General features: G+C 48.5%; 9 protein-coding genes across 11 annotated transcripts; 4 read left to right on the top strand and 5 right to left on the bottom strand.

The window, feature by feature from the left end:
• Nucleotides 1-117: 117 nt before the first annotated feature.
• On the top strand, nt 118-8,153 carry LOC111067606. The gene is given in 16 exon segments (XM_041593540.1): nt 118-464; nt 660-843; nt 876-1,308; nt 1,365-1,929; nt 2,232-2,773; nt 2,833-3,143; nt 3,199-3,741; nt 3,808-4,345; nt 4,409-4,541; nt 4,608-4,723; nt 4,790-4,959; nt 5,179-5,260; nt 5,322-5,558; nt 5,634-6,095; nt 6,161-6,634; nt 6,636-8,153. Coding segments are annotated over 16 exon segments (5,958 nt in total). The 5' UTR covers nt 118-202; the 3' UTR covers nt 7,542-8,153.
• Nucleotides 8,154-8,168: 15 nt separating this feature from the next.
• LOC111067610 (vacuolar protein sorting-associated protein 16B) lies at nt 8,169-9,674 on the bottom strand. Its single transcript, XM_022356786.2, has one exon. It carries the CDS (start codon nt 9,598-9,600, stop codon nt 8,236-8,238), a length of 1,365 nt encoding a protein of 454 aa, XP_022212478.2. The 5' UTR covers nt 9,601-9,674; the 3' UTR covers nt 8,169-8,235.
• A 233-nt stretch (nt 9,675-9,907) lies between these two features.
• Nucleotides 9,908-11,854, bottom strand: LOC111067608 (zinc finger protein weckle-like). Its single transcript, XM_022356783.2, has 3 exons — nt 11,581-11,854; nt 10,041-11,527; nt 9,908-9,975 (listed from the first exon to the last, which is right to left on the bottom strand). Exons 1-3 carry the CDS (start codon nt 11,749-11,751, stop codon nt 9,939-9,941), a joined length of 1,695 nt encoding a protein of 564 aa, XP_022212475.2. The 5' UTR covers nt 11,752-11,854; the 3' UTR covers nt 9,908-9,938.
• Nucleotides 11,855-11,908: 54 nt separating this feature from the next.
• On the bottom strand, nt 11,909-13,711 carry LOC111067609 (zinc finger protein weckle-like). 2 transcript variants are annotated; one of them, XM_022356785.2, is made up of 5 exons: nt 13,614-13,711; nt 13,395-13,512; nt 12,556-13,344; nt 12,136-12,482; nt 11,909-12,070 (listed from the first exon to the last, which is right to left on the bottom strand). In XM_022356785.2, coding segments are annotated over exons 1-5 (1,350 nt in total). In that variant the 5' UTR covers nt 13,616-13,711; the 3' UTR covers nt 11,909-11,976. The 2 variants fall into 2 exon arrangements, with proteins under 2 accessions (XP_022212477.2, XP_022212476.2); XM_022356784.2 differs by lacking the exon at nt 13,614-13,711 and having other exon boundaries at nt 13,395-13,571.
• Nucleotides 13,712-13,715: 4 nt separating this feature from the next.
• Nucleotides 13,716-16,622, bottom strand: LOC111067618. 2 transcript variants are annotated; one of them, XM_022356794.2, is made up of 3 exons: nt 16,417-16,622; nt 14,342-14,585; nt 13,716-14,278 (listed from the first exon to the last, which is right to left on the bottom strand). In XM_022356794.2, exons 1-3 carry the CDS (start codon nt 16,440-16,442, stop codon nt 13,814-13,816), a joined length of 735 nt encoding a protein of 244 aa, XP_022212486.1. In that variant the 5' UTR covers nt 16,443-16,622; the 3' UTR covers nt 13,716-13,813. The 2 variants fall into 2 exon arrangements, with proteins under 2 accessions (XP_022212486.1, XP_022212487.1); XM_022356795.2 differs by lacking the exon at nt 16,417-16,622 and having other exon boundaries at nt 14,342-14,634.
• Nucleotides 14,726-16,388, top strand: LOC111067611 (RNA-binding protein 34). The gene is made up of 3 exons (XM_022356787.2): nt 14,726-15,185; nt 15,251-15,625; nt 15,687-16,388. The coding sequence occupies exons 1-3, from the start codon at nt 14,765-14,767 to the stop codon at nt 16,184-16,186; spliced, it is 1,296 nt and encodes a 431-aa protein (XP_022212479.1). The 5' UTR covers nt 14,726-14,764; the 3' UTR covers nt 16,187-16,388.
• Nucleotides 16,623-16,742: 120 nt separating the features above from the next.
• LOC111067615 (putative transferase CAF17 homolog, mitochondrial) lies at nt 16,743-18,026 on the top strand. The gene is made up of 2 exons (XM_022356790.2): nt 16,743-16,835; nt 16,899-18,026. Exon 2 carries the CDS (start codon nt 16,900-16,902, stop codon nt 17,929-17,931), a length of 1,032 nt encoding a protein of 343 aa, XP_022212482.2. The 5' UTR covers nt 16,743-16,835; nt 16,899; the 3' UTR covers nt 17,932-18,026.
• On the top strand, nt 16,747-20,454 carry LOC111067619 (cysteine-rich DPF motif domain-containing protein 1). The gene is made up of 2 exons (XM_022356796.2): nt 16,747-16,835; nt 18,065-20,454. The coding sequence occupies exon 2, from the start codon at nt 18,072-18,074 to the stop codon at nt 18,606-18,608; it is 537 nt and encodes a 178-aa protein (XP_022212488.2). The 5' UTR covers nt 16,747-16,835; nt 18,065-18,071; the 3' UTR covers nt 18,609-20,454.
• On the bottom strand, nt 18,615-20,417 carry LOC111067613 (saccharopine dehydrogenase-like oxidoreductase). Its single transcript, XM_041593539.1, has 2 exons — nt 20,252-20,417; nt 18,615-20,185 (listed from the first exon to the last, which is right to left on the bottom strand). The coding sequence occupies exon 2, from the start codon at nt 20,087-20,089 to the stop codon at nt 18,797-18,799; it is 1,293 nt and encodes a 430-aa protein (XP_041449473.1). The 5' UTR covers nt 20,090-20,185; nt 20,252-20,417; the 3' UTR covers nt 18,615-18,796.
• Nucleotides 20,455-21,863: the final 1,409 nt, after the last annotated feature.

Raw genomic sequence — 21,863 nt, 5'->3', positions numbered from 1 at the left:
ATTGTAGAGTTGCTTTGGAACTACTGGCGCTGCCCTTTGCACCTTTTTTGACACTCTGGCCAGCTTCTGCGATAGTTTAATTATTTCTTTTCGATAGTTTCCTTGTTCTTCCATCGATAACGATAACCAACAAAAATTAAGTAGTTAAATATCAGCAGAAAAAACTATTTGCACTGCGACCGCAAAAACCTCAAGTCAAGTGATGGCGGGGCACGCAGAGCTCAAGGAGCTGAGTGTGTTCGAGCTTCGTCCACTTATTACAAATCTCAGCTGCAAACTGTCGGCCGTCACTGCAGGTTTTGATGAAAAGCAACTGCTGGCGATTGTCAGCGAGGAAAATGAGATTGTGCTGCGTTATATCAGCGCGGCTGGGCAGGAGGTGGTCAAGATGATATCCTGGTTTCGACACCGTGTCATCCACGACGTGTGCTTCGATCCTGCGGGCATTTGGCTGCTGGTGCTATGTAAGTACCCTGGATGGTGTCGTGCCTGGCATGGGGGTGGAGGTAGGGGTGGTGCTCGGTGTGTGATTATTGATTTTCTTTTGCGTATTTTGTTTTGATTTAATGATTCTGGAGTGGAGCCTCCTCCTCCTCCAATGGGGATGTGAATCGATCCAAATGTTACTCAACTCTGCTCTCAAATACATATATCAACAGGTTTTGACAATACGCTGCACATTGTGCCCGCCCTGGCGCTGGTGGACAAGACGAATGTGCTGGCCGCCTGTTCACTGTACAGCACCACACAGGTGACATCCTATATAATACCATTTGTTGGCCCCCACGAGTGTCCCAACTCCAAGAAGTGCCCCAATCATTCAACGGCATCGAATGAGCAACAGCAGCAGCCGCCGCCGCCGCCCCAGGTGGGAGCAACCAAGAGGAGGAGCAATTGGCCGAGAAGTTGGCCAATGTTCTACAGCTGCAGGACGAAAACGCAGATGCCGAGCCCTTGGGTCACGAACTGCCCGATCATATGATGGTCAAAAATATCGAACAGGATCCGGCCGAAGTGCAGCAACAACAGCCGCAGCCCGTCCAGCCACAGTTTGATGCCACTGGCAATAGCCAGGTGATGGCAGCTTCCTTCATGGCGTCCAAGACCTGCCCGTATCCCCTTTCGGTGGTGTGGTGGAAGACCAACCATGGCCTGAACAGGGCCATTATTGGCTACTCGGATGGCTCCATCTGCTTTGTTGGCCTGAGTCCCAACTGTCCCATGATTGCCAGCACCGCAATCGAAAATGGATCTGTGATGCGTCTAGTTATCTGCAAGGACAAAACCTACGATGGAGTAATGTTGCTGGTAAGCTCCGAAAATTGTTTTGTGATTAAATTTGACTAATCTGTGCGCCCCCTCAGATCACCTCCTCCCTGAAGGAGCAGTACAAACTGCTGCTGGAGCAAAAGGCTATCATGTACGTTTATCCAGGGGATAGCTCACCGACAACACGTGAGGGCGCCTGGCAGATTGTCATGTCTGTGCAGGGGAAACATCATAGTCATAGTGCTGGTATGGCGGCGGGTCCTCGACAAAGCAACAGCTCCGATCCGGCCTCGGACAGCAGCCAGCTGGAAGAGGATGTATTTGCGCCGCCATCTAGCGCCGAGGATGTTCCGCCCAGCTTTCAGGCACCAACAGTGCCCACAGATGTACCGTCTACCGTCCCGGTGCCAGGTGATTCTAGAGCTGCGGAAATGCAGCCACCGCCAGCCCCACCATCCTACAGCGAAGCTCTGGCCCGCCAGTCCAGCGAGAACATGGGCGTACGCTTTCATCAGCAACAGCTGCCCACAGCTGGCAACAGCATCGATGGTATACTGCCAGCGACAAGAGCCCGTCTCGCCTCGCTCAAGAGTCTCGGATCGAAGAAGCTGCACGCCATCAAAATGAGGCTCTCCGATCAGCGGCAAAAGTTCGATGAATGTGCGTAAGCAAACAAACATCCCAATTGAAAACTCTTTGCCCTGTCCCGCTCTGACCTGCCTGAATGTTGTTCCTTGTTCATTTTTTAATTATGCAATTTGTGTGTATTTTATATATTTGTTTTTTTTTTCGATTGGTGTGCAGTTTTGAGAGAACTGTTGCATCTATTGAGGCGTCGCTTCTGCGGTGAGTCTCTCACACTCAACAGACTGCCGTAGACCTGCCAATTAGTTACACTATTTCCCCACATATTTCACTCAGACTCAGACTCATCTTTATGCGTATCCCTTGTTTTGTTTTAGTAATGCCAGACTCAAATCTGGGCTCGTTTGCCATTATGGACTCACCCTCGGTGACCCCAGAGCCGCTGGGCAACACCACAGGATCGTTCTACACCATCCAGAATCTGCGGAGCACTTTTCTGTTGAGTGCGCTGCACAGCAATAGTCACAGCCTCACGGTGCACAGCATTGACATTAGCCTGAAGCCGCTGTTTGTCTACAAGATACCCAAGCACACCCAGGAAATACTCATCAGTTCGAACATACTCTATGGCATCAACTATGTGGATCTGCACAGTCGCAGCGATTCGGCCATATCGACGGCAGCCTCGTCCCTGGAGGAGCCGCTGGTTGCCAATACGGACAAGGAGAATCGCGATGCGGACACCGAGAAGCTGGAGCAGCAGGGCGAGAGGGAGACTAGTGCACACAAGAGCGATACAACAAGTGCAACAACTACTGCCACATCCAGCATAGACCAGAGCGAGATGCCCAGCAATGCCATCAATGCGGTCAGTGTGATCAGCAGCGCCATGGCCTCAATGCATACCTCAGACGAAGATGTAAGTTTTGTACGATATCTTCGTTTATACTCGCATATTTCATCTGCCTCCTTCGACAGCGCTTCAACACGCTGGCACAGATTGGACTCTTTCGCTTTGAGCATGAAACTGTGCTGCACTTGTATCAGATGGCGCAATATCGCCAACCCGCCGGCCAGCCAGAGGCCCTAACCAAAGAGGAGAAGGCCAAGGCATTCGAAATCAAGGATATTCACACGCCCATGGACTATATACACTTTTACGATACGGCCGATCTGAGCAGCGAGTTTTCGCTGCGACAAATGGAGATAATGCAGTCAGAATTCCCCAAAATCAACTACGATCCCAGCTATGTGATTACCAACAAGAATGTCTACACCATACAGCTAAGGTAAGGTGCGGAATAGGTGCATTTGCTGGATGTATAAGCCTTTTGGTCCTTGCAGGAAGGAGCCTTTCGAGTTGTTCTTGGATGCCGCTCTGCAGAGCGAATGGAATCAATGCCGCGACTTTTGCAACACCTTTGACCTATCGTTCGAGCTGTGCATCGAGTTTGCCGGCGACTATTTGTTGCGCCGCAAAAAGATTACACAGGCGCTGCTCACCTACAATGTGGCTCGGGTGAAACCCATACGCACAGCCCTCAAGCTGGCCATGTACGGCCACACGTATGCCCTGATGCAGCTGAGTGCCATGGCCCTGAAGTCCACATATCTGTTGAGGTCACGGCACGTGGGACATGCACTGCTGAAGGGCATGCTGGGGGACATCACCTACCGCCACTCGGAAGATGTGCGTATGGTTTTGCCACAGAAGCGAGAACAGGGCGTGGTCAACAGTGGGGCCTCCTGCAGCGACTACTGCTATGGCGTGGATGAGTCCATCAGTGCGCTGCAAATGTCACCCTCATCGCAGTTTCATTTGGCCAATCTGCTGCTCATAACGCTGGCCGAGAAGGCAGTCAATGATAAGAACTATATGCCCCTGTGGTAAGCGTTTTTGATTTCCATTCAATCGAGGATAGTATAACTTAACTTTCTGGCTGTCTGTTGCAGGAACTTTCTGGTGACCAATAGCAAATATCACACAAACATGACGAGCATTGTGCTCTGCCAGAGCGGACTCTTCTCATCGGCCATCATATTGGCCAAGACGCGTGGCGTCTGCCTGGATACGTTCAATGCGCTGATCAGCGTGGTGGCCCAGGAGTTTGGCTGGTACAACGAGCTCAATGTCTGCCTGTACAACCTAAGCGAGAGCATATTCATGGAGACAATCACCTACTTGCCGCATGTGTCCATGGACTACTTTGCCTTCATCCAAGAGAAGCTCGATCATGTACGGCCCTGTGTGCTGCAGCGTCTCTCAAGGCAACTGAATCCATTCTCGCCAGCGCTGCGACCGATCGTCTCGCACAACAGCGGCTGCGGCGCCAACTCCAACGATAACAACAGTCCCCATCTATTTGAGTTTTGCAAGAGCCTAATTGAGACCTATCTGGCCGTGCTCATACACATGGAGTCGCAGCGGGTCAAGCACGATTCGCTGGTGAATGCTCTATCCAATTTCCGCATTAACTATGAAGACAATCAGGCAAGACCCCAACACGATATTTCTCTCTGTTTTGGGCATGCCCATAATAACAATTCCTTGCAGTTTGCCATTGAATCCTCACGCTTTAAACCGATCTCAGCTGGTTGTGCATACTGTGCCTGTGTTGTGGATGGCATTGCCTACTTCTGGGGCTCCAGTGGCATACCCAGCTACTTTAGTGCTCAAAAGTCCACAGGTAAGTTGGCCTTAAACACATGTCTGGCCTCGCATTTCTTCAGTAGTTCTCTCCCTTGCATTGCAGAGCCTCCCGAGCCAGCGCATGCCGTCAAAACATTGGAACTACTCTCCCAGCTCAATTTGCAGGTGCATGCCATCAAATGTGGACGCCAGCACACGCTTATTTTAACCAACAATGGGGTAAGCCTAACCAACAGCAATCCCACAGCGCAGAGCATATTTATTCATACTTTTGATCTCTTGCAGCTGTACTCTGTGGGCAACAACAGTCTCTGCCAGCTGGGCATTGGCCGTCACATGCAGATGGCTCTGCAGCCGATGCTGGTGACAGCCTTGGATGGCATGAATATAACAATGCTCGAGGCGGGCCAATATCATAATGCAGCAGTGGCCGATGGCAAGCTCTATATGTGGGGGTAGGTTTCAGCAAAGACTAAACAATAACAACCAAGATGTTGCATGAGGCACCGCACCCAAAAGCCCTGTTGACAGAGGGCGCGTGCCTCTCTCAACGAGCACAAGTCGAGGCTTGAGGCGAGGCGAATGATAGACTCCAAAAAGAGTGCCCCAGTACCCCGCGCGCGAAATGAATGCAATTTCAATTTTACTTATACCTCTCGCCATCTCTTTTGCAGATGGGGCGTCTATGGGCAGCTGGGGCAGGGCAGCTGCGAGAATATTGCCACACCACAACTAGTCAGCTTCTTCAAGTATAAGGTTCGTCTCTGCCGCACTCATTAATACTTTGCTGATATTATGTATTGTTAATTTTTTGCAGAAAATCTTACAAATATCCCTGGGCCATGCGCACAGTCTTGTGATGTGCCAGGCGAGCAATAGCTACATGGAGGCTAACAATTACAGCACCGAGCTCTTTGTCTTCGGCTCGAATCACTTTGGCCAGCTGGGCACTGGCAATAGCGAGCTGGGGTGCGAAACAAAGGTGAACCTGCCCGTGCGCCTGGAGACGGGTGGCAGCAGCCTAAGACTGATACACACCAAATTTTTTACCAACGTAAGTGGCACAAAATTAAATTTCATTCATGTTTACTGACTCTAATGTTTACTGACTCTGATTTTGTGTGTGCAGTTAGCTGTAGACGATCAGGAGCGGCTGTACACTTGGGGCAGCTCGCCGCAGGCCTTGCGCCTGGCCAACCAAATCAAACGACGCGCCAATGCCAAGCAAAAGCTGGAGGAGAACCATCAGCGCGAGCTGTTGAGCAGGCAACTGGAGGCTACACTGCTGCCAAGACCCAGCAGCAGCAACACCAGCAGTACATTGGTGGAGCCAACCACATCGTACGCGGCCGTGGTGGCCGGTGCCACACCAAAGGTGACAGCCAACGAGACCAAAAATTCTCAAGTGGATAATGAGGCGGCGCCATCAGACGGTAGCGAAAGTCTTGGCTCAAAGTGTGAGGCGGAAAAGGAAAAACCGACCGCACCGCCAGTGGCATCGGCACTGGCACCTGCCACCGAACCTGATCCCACCGAGCATATGACGCCGCATCTGGTGGATACCAGTGAGGTGGCAGGACAAACTCTACAGGTGTGTGCAAATGCGGGTCTCTTTTCTATCGTGATCATGGGGATTTATGTGTTTTCTGCTTGTAGATCTCCAGTGGACTGTTTCATTTTGCTTTGATCTCGTCCACGTGCACGCTCTATACGTGGGGCAAAAACCTTGAACATCAGCTGGGCACTGAGGACAAGGATCGGCGGGCTGTACTAAAGCCCTCGCCCATCGATAGCATTGAGCGGCCCATGTATGTGGATTGCGGTGCCGACTTCACTCTGGTCATGACCACCGATCACATTGTGCGCGCCTTTGGCGGCAACTCCAATGGCCAGTGTGGCAGGGATCAGGGAGCCAGCCTGGAGCGAATGCGACAGCGTGTTGTGTGCCTGCCAACGACAAAGCGATTGATGCGCTTCGAGAGCCAGTGCGTGGAGGCTCCCGTGGAGATCAATTTGCCAAGGCCACGCATTCGTCTGGACCAGGATCCAGTTAGGTACTTGAAGGTCATGCCGCCATATCAGCCACACTTCTTGCAGCCAGCGAACATAAGCTTCGATCAGCGCTACTCCAGTAGGCACACCCATCTACAAGAGCAGTACGGAGCAGGCGGCCACTGGCCAGGATTCGGATGATCTGCTTAGCAGCCTGGAGAATCTGAGCCAGAACGATGCCAGCTTCTCGTACGCCGCACCGCCGCTGATGCAAACCGATGCAAACAGCTCACTGGACATGGACTATTCGCCCGAAGAGCAGAGCTATGCTCCGCTGGCGGAACAAATGCCGGGGGGAATGCAAACCAATGCAGCGGCGCTTTTGGGGTGCGATGACGATGTCAGCACCTTCACGGCGAGTTCGGTGGGCACGCTGGGCGGTACGGCCCTGCAGCAGCTTCGGCATTATATACACTACTGCCTGTATGCCTTCCACGGGCTGTATAATCCCGACAAGATCGGGGAGTGCGCCCGTCCGCATCGGAACGAGTATCGCATTAGGATCTGCATGCTCAACTTTAGGTTTGTGGAGGCCTTCCGGCTGTGCATGCAGAGCTGCGACAGTGCCCAGCGCACCCTCAAGCTGTTTGAGTACTTCAGCAAGGACACGGGCTACGTGCCGCTGCGGCGATCCGATCTCAAGCATCTCATCTATCACATGTGCTTGCATTTCCTGGAGCACAAGTTCGATATGCTCGAGTGCGAGCGTTACTTTATGGCCGATCTCGACTACTATCTGCTGGAGCTGGCCTACGTGTTCTACTTTAACAACAACAACTCGGCCCTGGAGCAGAATCTCAATCAGAAGTTCAAGCTGCTGATTGCGGCTGCGGCAGACAACAACCCGGCAGTGCCCTCCGCCGGGCAGCAGCAGCTGCTGCAGGATACGGATGTCATATTCGATAGCTTTACGGTGAAGTTCAAGACGATTCTGTGCCAGCGCCTGCTCAGCTACTCGGACTGTGAGGCGTCGGCTGGCAATTAGCATTGGCCCACTGCTCCTGCTGCTGCTCTGACAGCTGCTGGGTTTGGCACATGTCTCGTCGTGTTTTAGGTTTTTTGTTTGTTGTGCAACTTCATACCCAAACTTAATACACCCCCCTTATGCCTATACTCCCCCCCATCTACCCCATAAATGTTTACGCGTAATTATTATACCACATAATTGTTGTTTGCGGTTATTTATATACAGAATCATCATCAAAAATCAAATGCTTTTTACAGGCAACTGTTATTTAAAAAAAAAAAAAAAAAAAAAACCAAACAAAAACATAATTAAGACAAACAAATTGTTTAAAGAATCGAATTTTTTGTAATGCTTTGTTTGCAATTGGCTTCGCCCCCCCGTTTTTATTTCTGTTTAATCAATAAATTATTTAAAAAAAAAAAACAAAACAAAAGGACGCAAAGAAATTCTCGGCCACATACATGATAATGATAATCCTCCCAAAGAGCTCACAGATCGTGGAGGAGGCTGCAGGCTGGCTGCAGGATACAAACCCTTACCTTTTTGTTATGTTTTATTCGATATTCAGCTTGTGATTTGCAATTATTTAATAAAACAAAAAAGTAGAATTAAAATAATTATATACACCCATATACATACATACATACATATATATGATTAACAATAAAAAATACGTTTATATACAAGTCAAAGGAATAGGGAGAAATCCCTTTCACAGCTTGAGCTTTATGTTGTCTGTGGTCCAGCGCTTGCTCTGCAGCGTCTTCAGTGCATTCTCACAGTAGAACTGCTCCTCGGAGCGTTCCGGCAGCGTCTCCCTGAGCTGCTTCAGTTCCTGCTGCTGCTTAAGCCCCGCCATGGCATCTATCACGGCCTTGATGCATTTCACCTTCTGCGCCAGGGCTAATTTTTCGCCGCTATTGCCCATTTTGGAGAGGAACAGCTGTAGCACTGTGGACGGGGCGTGCAGTTCATACAGACGCACCACGGCCAGCGTCAGGTCAAAACTAATGTGAAACTGTTTGGACTTCAGGGGATGCCAGGTGGGCACACGCTCGAAGATGCACTCCAAGTCGGCGTACGCCTGGGCCTGGGCTCGTTCGTTCAGGGCGGTCCATTCGTATTGGGCCGGCGAGATTTGTTGGTCGGCGGCAAAGCGTTGCGGGGAAATGGGCTTCAGCATGTCCTGTTCCTTCCAATTGTTATTCTGCTGACAGCACACGTAGAGCAGCTCGATGGGCGTGGGCTGATTGCCCAGCTGCTTGCCAGCCGAACCCTCCTTTTCCATTAAAAGTTGCATCTTCAGTGATGCGTGAAAAACTTGCTCGTACAGTGGAATAATGCCCACACCCGCATTGGCATACGCATCGATCAGGCGCTGAAGATGTTGCTTTCGCGTAGCAGCGTCTTCGCTGGCCAGTGCCGCCTGAAACTGTTTGAGAGCTGCCTCCTGGTGGCGGCCAAAACGTTGCAGCAGATCAATGTGGCTGCTCACGTCGCCACTTTCGCGCAAATAGCTGAGATACTGCTCCAGGGCTTTGGGTCGCTGCTTCAGAATGCCGTGGAATTGCTCCGCGTTCAATGTGCGCTTGAGGAAGAGCAGCACAGTGACTACTGCATGGCCTCCACCGTTGCAAAGAAGCGTGTCCAACAGTTGCTGCTTCTCATGCAGCGACCTGAACATCTCCAATGGAGCTGTCTTTCCCTGCAGTAACTTTTGCGCCGTCACTTCCAAATCGGGACTGTATAGAGTGCTCTGGATCTGTCGACGCAATAGCTTCAGCTCCTCGTCCGGCGAGACGCCCTTGGGGATGATGCGTTCGTCCAGGGTTTGCTCTTGAAGTACAAGCTTTAACGCCTCCTCACTTAGAATGGCTTTGATCGAGAGATGATTCAGGGCGGGACTGTTTTCGAAACTCGCCTCGGAAATGGTATCGTCGCTAAAGATTCCATTGTTCTCCCATTTGTTGCTAGGAAGCTCTGTGCTGACGATGTCCAACTCGTCCTCGTCATCGAAGCTGAAGGCGGCTCGCGAGGATCGGTTCCAATAGCTCTCGCTGTCAAATTGTATGTCCATTTTTATCTTTTCTGTTTTGTTTTGATTACTTCAGCACACAAGCTTTCCGATAGTCCAGGGAAGCTTTGAAAGTGCTTTCGATTACAATCGATACATAAATGGGATGATGCGGCAGGATATCCGGCAGAGGAAGATATGGAATAAACTGAGCCACTAACCATACAGTATATACTGGTGACTGAGCTTAATCAGCTCGGTGATTAGTGCCTGCAGTTAGATGTAAATTTAGTTACAGATATCTAAAAGAATTAAATATAATCTAAAGCTGTTTAAAGCCTTTTTGCAACGCCCAAAAAATATAAAATTTGTTTTCTGAATTGGACTTTATTTGTGTTTCTTTATGGCTGCTTCTCGTCTTTTGGTAGTTTCTGTGTTCTGTAATTATTTTTAATTAATTAGTTAATAGATATAGACCATAACCCATCCCCAACTCTACTTACATTACACGCAGCTCTTCCAGAGTGGGAACACTCAAACGCGATGGCAAGCTCTCCCGGTCGCCCTGTTGGATCTCTTGCGAATGCTTCTTCAGCTTGTGGGAACGGCAATTGGCATTGCAGGCAAAGGTTTTCCCGCAATAGTTACATATATAGGGTCTCAGACCCGTATGGCTAAGCAAATGCGTCTTCAGAGTCTTGGACCGTTTGAAGAGGGCGCCGCAAACATCACATTTCAAGTTACGCTCCTCTTTGTGCACCACCTTATGCATGTTCCAGGTGCGTCGCGTTTGCAGCCTTTTACCGCAAATATTGCATACGAAGCTGGGATCCTCGTGGATCTGACAGTGAACCTTCAGACGTGCCCGATTCTTGAATCCCGCCTTGCATACGGGGCACTCGAACGGACGACTGTCGGTGTGGACTAGCTTGTGTTCATTTAAAGCCGTTATCGTCTTTAGCTGCTTGCCACAACTGTCGCAAACGAATGGCTTCACGTTATCGTGCATACCCTCCTTGTGCAGCCGCAGGGCCGACACCGACGAGAGCGTCTTGTGGCAGAGGTCACAGCTCGTGTTCCTATCCACCTTCACTTTTCGAACGATTCTCTGGCACTCTTCCTGATCTATGTGCTTCTCGTAGGAGGCACGATTCCGATAGCTCTTTCCGCATCTCTCGCATTCCATGCGACAGCGTTTGCTAGGGTTGCAGGATTGAACTTTCTCCTCGTAGTTGTCGGTATGAGATTTTTCCACATTTTTGGTTGGTGGTTGAATCCCGAGCGTCGCGGGACTAGGTTGCTCTTGTAGAAATTCTTGATCATCATCACAGTTGCCAGACACATCTGGCTTGATATCCTCGTCGCTGCACTCGTCTGGACCACACGATGCTTCCAAATTCGAGTCAATCTGCTCATTAAGTCGGTTGATGGCGTCCGGTTCAGCAATTAGAACATCTTCCGCCTCCAACGCATTTGCGGTGGCATCCAGATTGTTCTCCATTAGCTTTTCGCCCTGAAAAAGTGGACCTAAATCTATAAATTCCTGCTTTGAGATGCCACAAGGCGTGTTGTCGGAAGGAGCGATTTTTAATATTTGTTCCTGGCTTTCCTGTATTGTCTCCGCCGGCTTCGGTAGGGTGAATGTGTCTCCATCTTGGTTTCCAGATGCATTAAATACTTCTACGTGGTCGTGATATATGAGATCCAGCACAGAAACTTCAGTTTCCAACTCTAGGGACCTGGCAGGACTGGGTACGCTCTCTGGCACTGCCATCGGCTTGATGATGTGCGACCAGTCGTCCGCGCAAAGTCCATACTGCTGTCTGAGTGCAAATACATCCAGCTTTTTATTCTGATCCGTCTCTGTGCGGCGCAATACTTCAAAGATGGCCTGCACCTTGGTAACATGCTCCGCAAAATCGATTAGTTCACTGATCAGGGTGTAGCACTCTGTGCAAAGAACGCTGCTTAGCTCATCCTCCAGACGCATCTACGGAGCAAGTATCCCATTAGCTCTGGCTTTATCCCCTGACAGTAACTTACATGCACCTCGAAGTACCTACGTATGGCCATAATCATCACATTGTCCCAGGTTCCCTGACCTTTCTCATTCGTGTAAACTTTCACATTGCCGCGCACATCGTCCTTGGCACACAGACGGCACCAATTCAGCCAGTGGCTATATGTGGTTCCTCTACTGCTCTCCGCCATCATATCATCAAGGTGATCTGATCCCCAAATAAAAGCGTTATCCAGCTTCGTTATCTCCAAGAGATTGCTTTTTGTTTACTTTTTCTTCAATTAAATTAGCATATCTGTTTAGGGTGACCATCTCGCGTAAAGGAAAAGTTCCGGCAAAAACGCTTTTGTTGGGTTGGTATTCTTTGCAGACAGATTTTATTTTTTGGATCCAATAAAACATGCAAAATATATTGTTTTTCAATCTGAAACTACTTCTAGTTCTTCCGCCGCTGCCTCTGCCGCCTCCTCGGCTTCTTCTGCCTCTCTTTTAGTCTTTGCCATTTCACGGGTTCTGCAAAAAGAAAGCCACAAATCAGTAAAGTATTCAAAATTTCGAGTGTCATGTCTCATCATTACATGGCTCGCAGCTCATCCAACGTGGGGACGGGTATGCGGGAAGATTCCTTTTCATCCTCCATCGACGCCTCGCTTGGATGCTTCTTAAGCTTGTGGGCGCGACAATTTGTGTTGCTGGCAAAACCCTTGCCACAGTACTTGCATACGTACGGTCGCAATCCCGTGTGGCTCAACAGATGTATCTTCATGGCCGTCGAGTTTTTAGAGCCGAGACCGCAAATATCACACTTAAAGCGGCGCTCGTCCGTATGCACATACTTGTGCTTGTTTAATATTGCTCGTGTCTGTAGTTTCTTTCCGCATAGGCTGCACTCAAAGCTTGGTGCACCATGGGTTTGCAAGTGGACCTATTAGGGCAACGCATAAGATCACGCATAATCAGATCCCAGATCGATGGGGGGTTGGCTGCCGTTTACTTACCCGGAGTCGGGCCTTGTTTTTGAACGCCGCATTGCAGACGTGACAGATGCAGGGGCAGTAGTCAGTGTGTACAAGCTTGTGCTCGACGAGAGCCGTGAATGTGGTCAGTCCCTTTCCGCAAACATCACAAATGAAGCGTTTTAGGTTGCAATGCACCTCCAGCTTGTGTCGCCTCAGAGACGCTGCCGAGGTAAACGTCTTTTTGCAAATTTTACAGGTGTTGTTCCCCGTAGCTGGAGGACTTGCACTCTTCATCTCTTGCTGTTCCTCCGGCTGAGTATCACAGCTCTCGTAGTCAGGTAAGGGAGAATATTCACTTTGCGTGTCCGGTTCGAGTTTTATGAAGCGTTTTGGTTCAGTGCGGGCAGCATATTTTGCCAATGGAGATGAAGTGGGAGTGTTTGCATTGTTTGGCTTCTTGGCAGTACCTTTGGGACGACCTCGTTTTCTTTTGATGCGGGACACGCTAGGATGTTCATTGTCTGTAGCAATCAGCTCTTCTATGTGCATCTTCTCTTCGGGCGTGACACAGACCGGGCTTTCTGGCTCAACGAACGTATCGGTTGCATCCTCACCGTAGTCGTCGCATTCTGTTTTGTAGTCGACAGACAGCCCGTACTGGCGACGTAGCTCAAACACATTGAGCGTCTCAGTTGTCTCCGTGTGACGCAAGAGCTCAAAGATTGCCTGTACCTTGTTAACATTTTCGGAGAAGCTAATCAGCTGGCCAACCATGGAGAAGCATTCGGTGCACAGCATGCTGCCCAGTTCCGGCTCCTCCAGGGTCATCTAGAGCAGGAAATTAGCCAAATTTATTTTGCTTGCACGTAGCTACTCACCTCCACATCAAAGCATTTGCTTATTATCCTTACAACTTCCTCATCGCCTGCATTGTCTCGCACCTTGATCTCGGCGTCGTTCTTGGCGCAAAGGCGACACCAGTACAGCCACTGTTTCCTGTAAGCGGATTCGGTCACAAATTCACCCATGATTATTGAAATATTTTCGCCTTGCTAGTTTGACAGCAATAAATTTAAATGTAATTTCAATTCACTTACATCTTGTCGGCGCGTTGTAGAGCTGGAAATCCATCGATACTATCGAATTTTCATACCGAATCATCACTATGCAACTGTACAGCTGTACAAGCGGTGTGCCAGTGTGACCAGCGGTAATGTAAAAGGAAAACACTTTTTTTATTTTAGTTTTTAATTTTTTAAACTAAACTCATTTTTACAACTAAACTTAACCAATCATCTTAACTATAGCTAACTGCTCTGTCTATAGAAGCAGCTTCTAAAATAGTTTTCATAATCTTATCCTTGGCAAACTCGGATGCGTCACTACTCAATTGGCGCAGTCGATCGGCCACAAAGTCTCCAAAAATCTGCGATGAATCTTTTTGGTTGTTCACTGCGTTGGCCACAGCCTTGTTTATCATATCCTCGTCAATTGCAGTATCGGTGGCAACTACCGTTTCGGCTTCTTCTTCAGGATTATGCTCTGGGCCCGTCAGGGGACATGAGGAAAACATCACCTGCTCGGGCTCGTAAAGGGCCAGATTTTGAAGTATCTGCTCGTAGTCAATTGGCTGCGACTTTTCCTCCTCTTCCACTTTGCGGATTCTTTCTCGCTTCACGGCTGGCGCCTTCGATTTAACTTTGGGGCTGCTTCTGGCGTTGCTGTGGCAAATGGAAATCTCGATCACATCCTCAGCGTCAGTCTAGGTGTGAATAGGTTCATGTTAATAAGATGCGTTATAGACGTAGCCAGATATAATGCTCACCATATGGATTGGCTTGGCCTCAACGACGGGCTCCGAATTCCTCTTCCTGTGCTTCATGGTACGTGCATGGGCGCGCAAGTCGCATATTTTGGTATTGACGCCACACTTGCAGAATCGGCAATGCGCCCGATATGAGTCTTCTGGGTCCCGGCGCAACCATGGCCGGAACTCGGGCATTTGCAGCCAAGCGTCACGCAGCTTTTGTTTGTATATTTTCATTTTTTTTTTGGGCCAAAAGAAAACACTAGCAGGCAGCAGAAAAACCAACCAAAACCATGCAACAAATTAATACAATAGAGAGGACAATAACAACCTAATCAGTGTGACCGTATAACTATCGATAGACTGTACTGATTATACGATAGGCCTCATGGTTAGATTTTGGATATCGACATCGCTAACACACGTGAAGATTCCAGCAAAATGAAAACGCCGAGAAATAACGAAGCTGTGAAAGGTGAATTAAAACCGTCGAAAAAACCACCTGTTGTTGCACAGGAGAGCAAGCTAATCAAAAAGAAAGCAAAGCAACCAAAGCAGCCCAAGACAGAGAAGGCCGCAGTGAAAGAGGCCGTGGGCAATGAGAGTCCAAAGAAGCTGACAGTGGCAGACCTGGCCAAGATCGAGAAAAAGCGGGCCAAAAAGGAGGGCCAGAAGCTAAAGAAACAGCAGCAAAAGTTATTAAAAGCTTCCCCTGGGCCCACAGAGAAAGAGGTCAAGAAAGAAATCAATCCCGTCGAAACGTCCGAAGAAGATACTGAGACCCCCAAGACAGCCGCTAAACCAGAGACTAAACAGCAGAAAAAAGCCACCAAGAAATCCAAGGCCAACAATAAGGACGAAGGTAATGCGAATTTCATATATAATTCGGTTTCTATTTACCACAGTCCTTCCCTTGATTACAAACAGATGCTGTCAAATGGGAGCGGGATCCTGCCCAAGAGGCTGCTACCATTTTTGTTGGCAATCTTCCCATCAACACCAAACGCGTGCAGTTGGTGCGTCTCTTGAAGCCTTATGGCAACGTCAAGTCCATACGCCTTCGCACAGCTGGTGGCAAGCAATTGTTCAAGCACAAACAGCGCAAGGGGGCGGGCTCCCTAAACGCCTACGTTGTGCTCGATAGTGCCTATATTGCGGAGAAAGCACTGGCATTGAATGGCACAGAATTCAAGGAGAATCACTTGCGTGTAACCCCAGCTGCAAAGTCGGGAGGTGGAGATGATAACTTGCCCCAAGATGCCGATGCCAAGCGCACCATCTTTGTCGGTAGCCTGAAATACTGTAAGTAATTTCTTGATCGCTGACTTTATTGTTTAAATTACATTAAATTTTCATGTTTCAGCGGCCAACGAGGAGAAGCTTCGTGAAATATTCTCCAGCTGTGGCGAAATCGACTATATCCGCTGCTTACAGGAAGGCGAAAAGGGCTGCAAGGGCGTGGCCTATGTGTGCTTTAAGAAGCCCGACGCCGTGGGCCTGGCCCTGGAGCTCAACCAGACACTGCTCGACGACAGACCCATAAACGTGGAACGCTATTTGGTCAAGAAATTGGGCGCCAAACAGGTGCGCGACGCTGCTGCTGCAAAATCAGGTCCACCAACGAAATCAAAGACCAAACAGAATTCGGTGGGTGCCAAGAAGCGTCTGGATAAAAAGCAACACAAGCAGAACGGCAAGCCGTCAGCAGCGCAGGGAGACAATGCTGCGACGGGCAGCAAAAAGAAATCAGAGTATCGGGGCGTCAAAGTTGATGGCATCAAAAAGGCCAAGAAGCCAAAGAAGAAGAGCAACGACCAGCTCCATGCGATGGCCAAGAAGATTGCACCAAAGCCGAAAAATTAATTTAAAGCTAGCCTAAGTCTTTAGTTTTAAATTAGTGACAATGTAATCGAAAGGGTTGGCCTTTTCCAGTTATAATTTGACTCAATTACGAAACTCCAAAAATAACCACCGGAACAATCCATGAAATATTGTACAATTTCTTACAAGACTATTATCCACGAAATATAAAATGCCAATACACTTTCTGTTTAAACAAATACCTTTTATACTTTAAGATAATATTAACTTACATAATCTTTAATATTAATGTCCACATAGCTTAGATGCGAAACAGTCGCTCAGTTATGAGGCTACTCTATCTAGATAAACAGATCGTAGGACCAACTTGGCGCGCATTGAAAGCAATTTTTAAATCTCCTGCACTCTTTCACGGAATGGATTGCCGAAATGTTCTTAGCTGATCGAACTGATAATAAACTGCCTCTCATTTAATTCATTGATTGTTTGAAATAAGTATAAATATATGTTAATTATGTTATCGTAATCGAAGGAAATGCACGACGTTGAATCAAGTAAAATAGCACTGAGCTATCTGTCAAGCAGAGAGTTTTTGACAAGAACAGCTGTTGAAGGCTTCAACTTGAAGCAGAACATTTTAACAAATTTTCATAGTTGGTCGGCAAATATATTGCAGTTCTTATAAACCAAGGTAAGTGGTAGATCGAATTTCCCTTTAATGGATATCCGGCACAGTACCCGCACTCATTTGCAGCATGAACATATGCAAAAATTTCAAGTTTCTACGCCTGACTCGATGCTGCATGCGTAACTTTGCCGATATACGGCCTGCGAAGACAACTTACACTCTGGAAAAGTTAGCCCACCGGGAGCTGATTCGTGTCCATGGGGCGGAGGTGCTGCCGTTTTTGCAAGGCCTGGTCACCAACGATGTGTCCCACTTGCAGCGGTCGGATGGCCCGTCCTCCATCTACGCCCTGTTCCTGAACAAAGGGGGGCGTGTGCTATACGACACGATCGTATATCGTACAGAGAGCCCGGATACCTACCTTCTGGAGTGCGACCGGCAAGTTTCCGAGGAGTTCAGACGCCACTTGCGCACCTTTCGAGTCCGCAAGAAGATCGACATTGACTCGATTGATGATGAGTACGCGCCCTGGGTCCTGTTCAATAACCACAAAGGGGGCGAAAAGCTGCAACATAACAAAGAACTGGAAATGTTCATCTCATCAGATCCCAGACTCCCAGCGCTGGGCACACGCATTCTGGCTCCCACAGCATTGGGCTTGAGGCAGCTGGTCAGTGGTTTGTGGCGCAAGAATGAAGATGAGGGGCATCTGGCGCCCCCATCGTCGGAGAGCAACTATCAACTGCTGCGCTACAAGCAGGGCGTTGGCGAGGGCAGTGAGGAGCTGCCGCCGGGCAAGTGCTTTCCCCTGGAGGCGAACGCAGACTTCCTTAACGGCGTCAGTTTCAACAAGGGCTGCTATGTGGGCCAGGAGCTCACCGCCCGCATTCATCATTCGGGTGTGATACGCAAGCGCTATATGCCCATACGTCTGACGGCTCCATTGGGGGCCAACCAGACGGTTCAGTCTGTGGCTGGGGCCAATCTCGGACGCGTCTTTGGGCATGCACATAACCATGGCGTGGCCCTGCTGCGCATTGAGCAGGTGCTCAACGGTTATCAGGAGCTGGTGGTCGATGGTGAACGCTGCTTTGCCGAACGTCCCAATTGGTGGCCCAGCGACGTGCCCAGCAAGCGTCGCCAGGCCTTCACAGATTGACCCTCACACGCTGAATGCGTTTAATTTTTCTTAGTCTTAAGTGTTGCATATTAGTTAGTCTAGTAAAAGGTCCATGCTCCTTTCACACTGTCAAAGCTTCCCAGTTTCCTTGTGTTCGTTCGTTCTCTTGCAGGGCCATAATGGAGGCCGAACAGCCCGGCACCAGCAGCGGCAGCAGCGTGAGCGTCAACATAGACAATGATCTGGCCGATGAGGATTTTTTATTGAATGATGAGGCTGCTGAAATCGCACGCCTGCAGCTGCCCGAAGAGAATCAGCAGCCGCAGGAGAAGCTTGATCCGCAGGAGGAGGACGAGCGCATTGCCAAGATTGACTTTCGCTGCTCTGCCTGCGACATGCACGAACTCGTGCACTACTTTGGACGCCAGCCGCCCTTTGCGCTGGGCATCAAATACCGCGAGGACACGTTTGTGATGCGCGATCCCTTCCAGCCGCCCCCGTCTCGCTGGCAGTCGAAGCCCGAGTTCTACGTTGCCATGGGCGCCAATTGCAGCAGCTGCTCGAAGGTGGTGTGCAAGGATGCTGCTTGTAGCTTCTACTACACAAGGACCGTTTGTCTGCCCTGTGGCAAGGCCGAGCTCAAGGATTGGCCCGTGGAGGCCCAGGCACGTTTGCGGAAACAAATTGCCGCTCTTGACGGCGACAAGGACAAGTAGACGGTCTCTGGGGATCTGAAAATTTGCATTTATTGAGGCTCAGACTGATCTGTGGCCTAAAGGTTAGCATTTGTGACGTGCGGGGTGTTAATAGCGTCTAATATTTGTGCTACAAATTTTAATGTGTGATTACTAAATAAACAAAAAGTGGAATAGACATTGTATAGCCTAAAAGTTAAGCACTACGTTCACTTATTAGCAAGGATTTCGAATTTCATGCCGTGCTCGTGCTTCTCCAGTTCGCTGATAAGGCTCGTCTTGGAGAAGGCGGCAGCCGGGGCCAGGACACCGCCGTTGTTGGGCATCTTGTCGCTCTCTCGCAGGATGGTTAGAGCGGTCGATAGTAGGGCCACACATGTGGCTCCGTAGCCAGGATTCATGCCGGAGACGCGCACCATCAGTGTTTTGGTGGGTGGCTCGGTGTGCTGGTCCGTGGTCTCGGCCAGACGTTCGGCCTGGGCCCAGCCTGTTGCCTTAAAAGTCATCTTGAAGAAGGTGCGCTCCATCGAGTCCTCGGTGGGACCGGCGCGAGAGGCCAGGCCTCCCGAGAAGATGCCCGGATACTTGAGCAGCAAAGTGCGGCCGATTTGGAACTTGGACATCAATCCAAAGATGCTGGCAAACAGGACAACGGCGGCCGCAGCTATCCAGGAGGGGAATCCGACGTAGGCGTGCATCTGTACTGGGCGCTTCTTGTCCTGGTCGTAGAGAAAACGCTGCGAACGCATCACCACCGACCGATCGGAGCCGGGGAAGGGCAGACAGATCTTGTCTACCTCTGTGGAGCGGAAGATCAACGGACGATGCTTCAGCAGCGGATAAAACTTGGGCAAGCGCTGCGGGAACAGTTTCTGGCGTATACCACGCAGCTCGTCAGAGTGGGCCAGCCCATAGACGGCGCTCTCCCAGGTGCCATAATTGAGGCCAGCACGAGTGCCGGAAGTGCCGCCCTCCTTGACGCCACTCTCCAGAAACGTTTCCACCGAATTGACCACGCCGTCGAAGTTCTTCTCCACAAAAACGACGCCCATGTCGGCGGGTATCGAGTCAAAGCCGCAGGCACTGACCACATACACACCACGTTCCTTTGCGCGCTGATCGTACTTCAGCTGCATCGTTTCCATGTACTGCGGCTCCCCGCTGACATCCACGTGATGCGTGCCCGCCTCGATGCAGGCGATGACTACCTTCTCGCCATGGAAGCGATAGGGGCCCGCCGTGTTAACGACAATGCGACACCGCTTGGCCATTTCCAGCAGAGATGCCTCGTCGCTGATATCCGCTATGAAGATGGGCGTCTGCGACAGATCCTTCTTGGCCTTGGCCCCCATTTGCTTCAGCACGGACTCCAGCTTTTCCCGGTTTCGTCCGGCAATACCCCATCGCAGGCCGTTCAGCACGGTGACCGCCTCGAAAACCGTGTACTTTCCGGTGAAGCCGCTGGCCCCGAAAATTATGACATCCAATCGATCCGCTGCCATTTCACAAGCTCTGACGTTTAGCAAATATGCTTTCTACTGGAACAGAACTGCTCGTTATCAGATTGTCGTCGCTGCCTGCTGCTGCTGCTGTCTGGTCTGCGATTAAACATATTTGGCATTATATTATAAACTATATAAATTTTACCGCTCACTAACTTTTACCACTGCCTATTGATTCTATCACTCTGGATGAGCTAATTGATGTATTTATAGTATATCTGGTGTGTATATATCCATCTGAATCGGTCAAGGGTCGGGCTATAGTGATTAAAAGCGGCAAATCGAAGTCCAAGTGTTTTCCAATCGCCAATCGTTCATGAGCGAAAGCATGAGAACGAACCAGTGCATTATTGAATGGCTTTAAATGTGTGGGAGGCGCTATACCAATACATATGTACATATGTAGGGTCGCTACGGCTGCAAACTCAAACCTGTTTTCCCAATATTGATTTAGCTTAGTGCGCAGTAAAACATTATTAGTGCCACATGAAATTTTATGAAAGCACACGTCATTGCTATTGAATTTAAACCGCAAGCAGACACAATTTAAAATGTTGTCCATGATAAAATGTCAGTTTGTTTAATAATTTCAAATTTTGTAATTGTCGCATGCAGTGCATTTTCGGAACTAGTTCACAACATGCATCCCTTTTGGTCACACTTAGCTACCTGTAAGCGCCAACTTATGAATCTACAAATGAAATGTATGGGCTAATTTTATCAGCATAAGGAAATGAATGACTTTGGCACGGAATGAGCAACAATCTGCATATCTTGAGAAAATGTATATTACAGAGTTGAGCTAATATTTGTAATCTCAGCCTCAATTGAAAGTGGTAAAGCGGAATTGAAAGTTATAGTTGATCCAGTTCATGGTGCCAGGAATAGGTATAGGACCGAGACATATACAGAAAACAAGTCAAATGCATAAATAGTTAAAAATCATGTCATTCTAAGACAAATTCAATATTAATGTTTCAAAGCAGCTTGGAACAACAAATTTAACATTAATTAAAGGAAATAGGGTATACAAAGTGCCATACTCCTTAAATAAGTCGTTGATATGTAGCAAATGTGTAGTTACCGTGTAGTTACCATGTAAAACAAGTGACATTTTATCTGACCTTCTTTGTTCAAACCTTTTTCTATAAGTAATCTAATTAATGGGAGTCCTTAAAGTCAGCCAGAGTGTAGAAAATTGATTCAGCTATCTGATTAAATTATATTTTCAGTTGTTAAAGTCCTAACTAACCAGTAATATTAAACCGAACATCAAAATCGAGGAATATCAGCGCATCTTGGCATGTCCGTCAGTATGTTATTAAAAAGAAAAGGTATATTTCGGTTTATCGTTATAAGTATACTTAATCAAGTTACAATTTATTTTTCAATATATTAAGATACTTTTCAAAATGACCGCCAAACTTCATTTAGCGCACGACATTTTTTTCGCTCTCAAATCGTGGTGGTTTTTCAAAATTTGCTCTCTTTCAGCAACATGAAAATGTTGCACAGCATTGTTGTGCAACTTTGGTTGTTTTTCTTCTTCCGGTTTGACGATTTTTTTTTTCTTCTTCTTCCTGTTTGACGATTTTTTTCTTCTCTTCCTGTTTGACTATTCTTTTCTTCTTCTTCCTGTTTGACGAGTTTTTTTCTTCTTCTTCTTCCTGTTTGACGATTTTTTTTTTTATTTCGCGTTTCGAATTATTATTTTATGGTTATATTATGGTTATGATGTTATGTTATTTTATATATTATAGAATGGACATATTGG

The sequence above is a fragment of the Drosophila obscura genome, unplaced genomic scaffold (genome assembly GCF_018151105.1).
Source record: "Drosophila obscura isolate BZ-5 IFL unplaced genomic scaffold, ASM1815110v1 contig_192, whole genome shotgun sequence".
Taxonomy (NCBI): domain Eukaryota; kingdom Metazoa; phylum Arthropoda; class Insecta; order Diptera; family Drosophilidae; genus Drosophila; species Drosophila obscura.
This window is presented reverse-complemented; position numbering and strand designations above follow the sequence as displayed.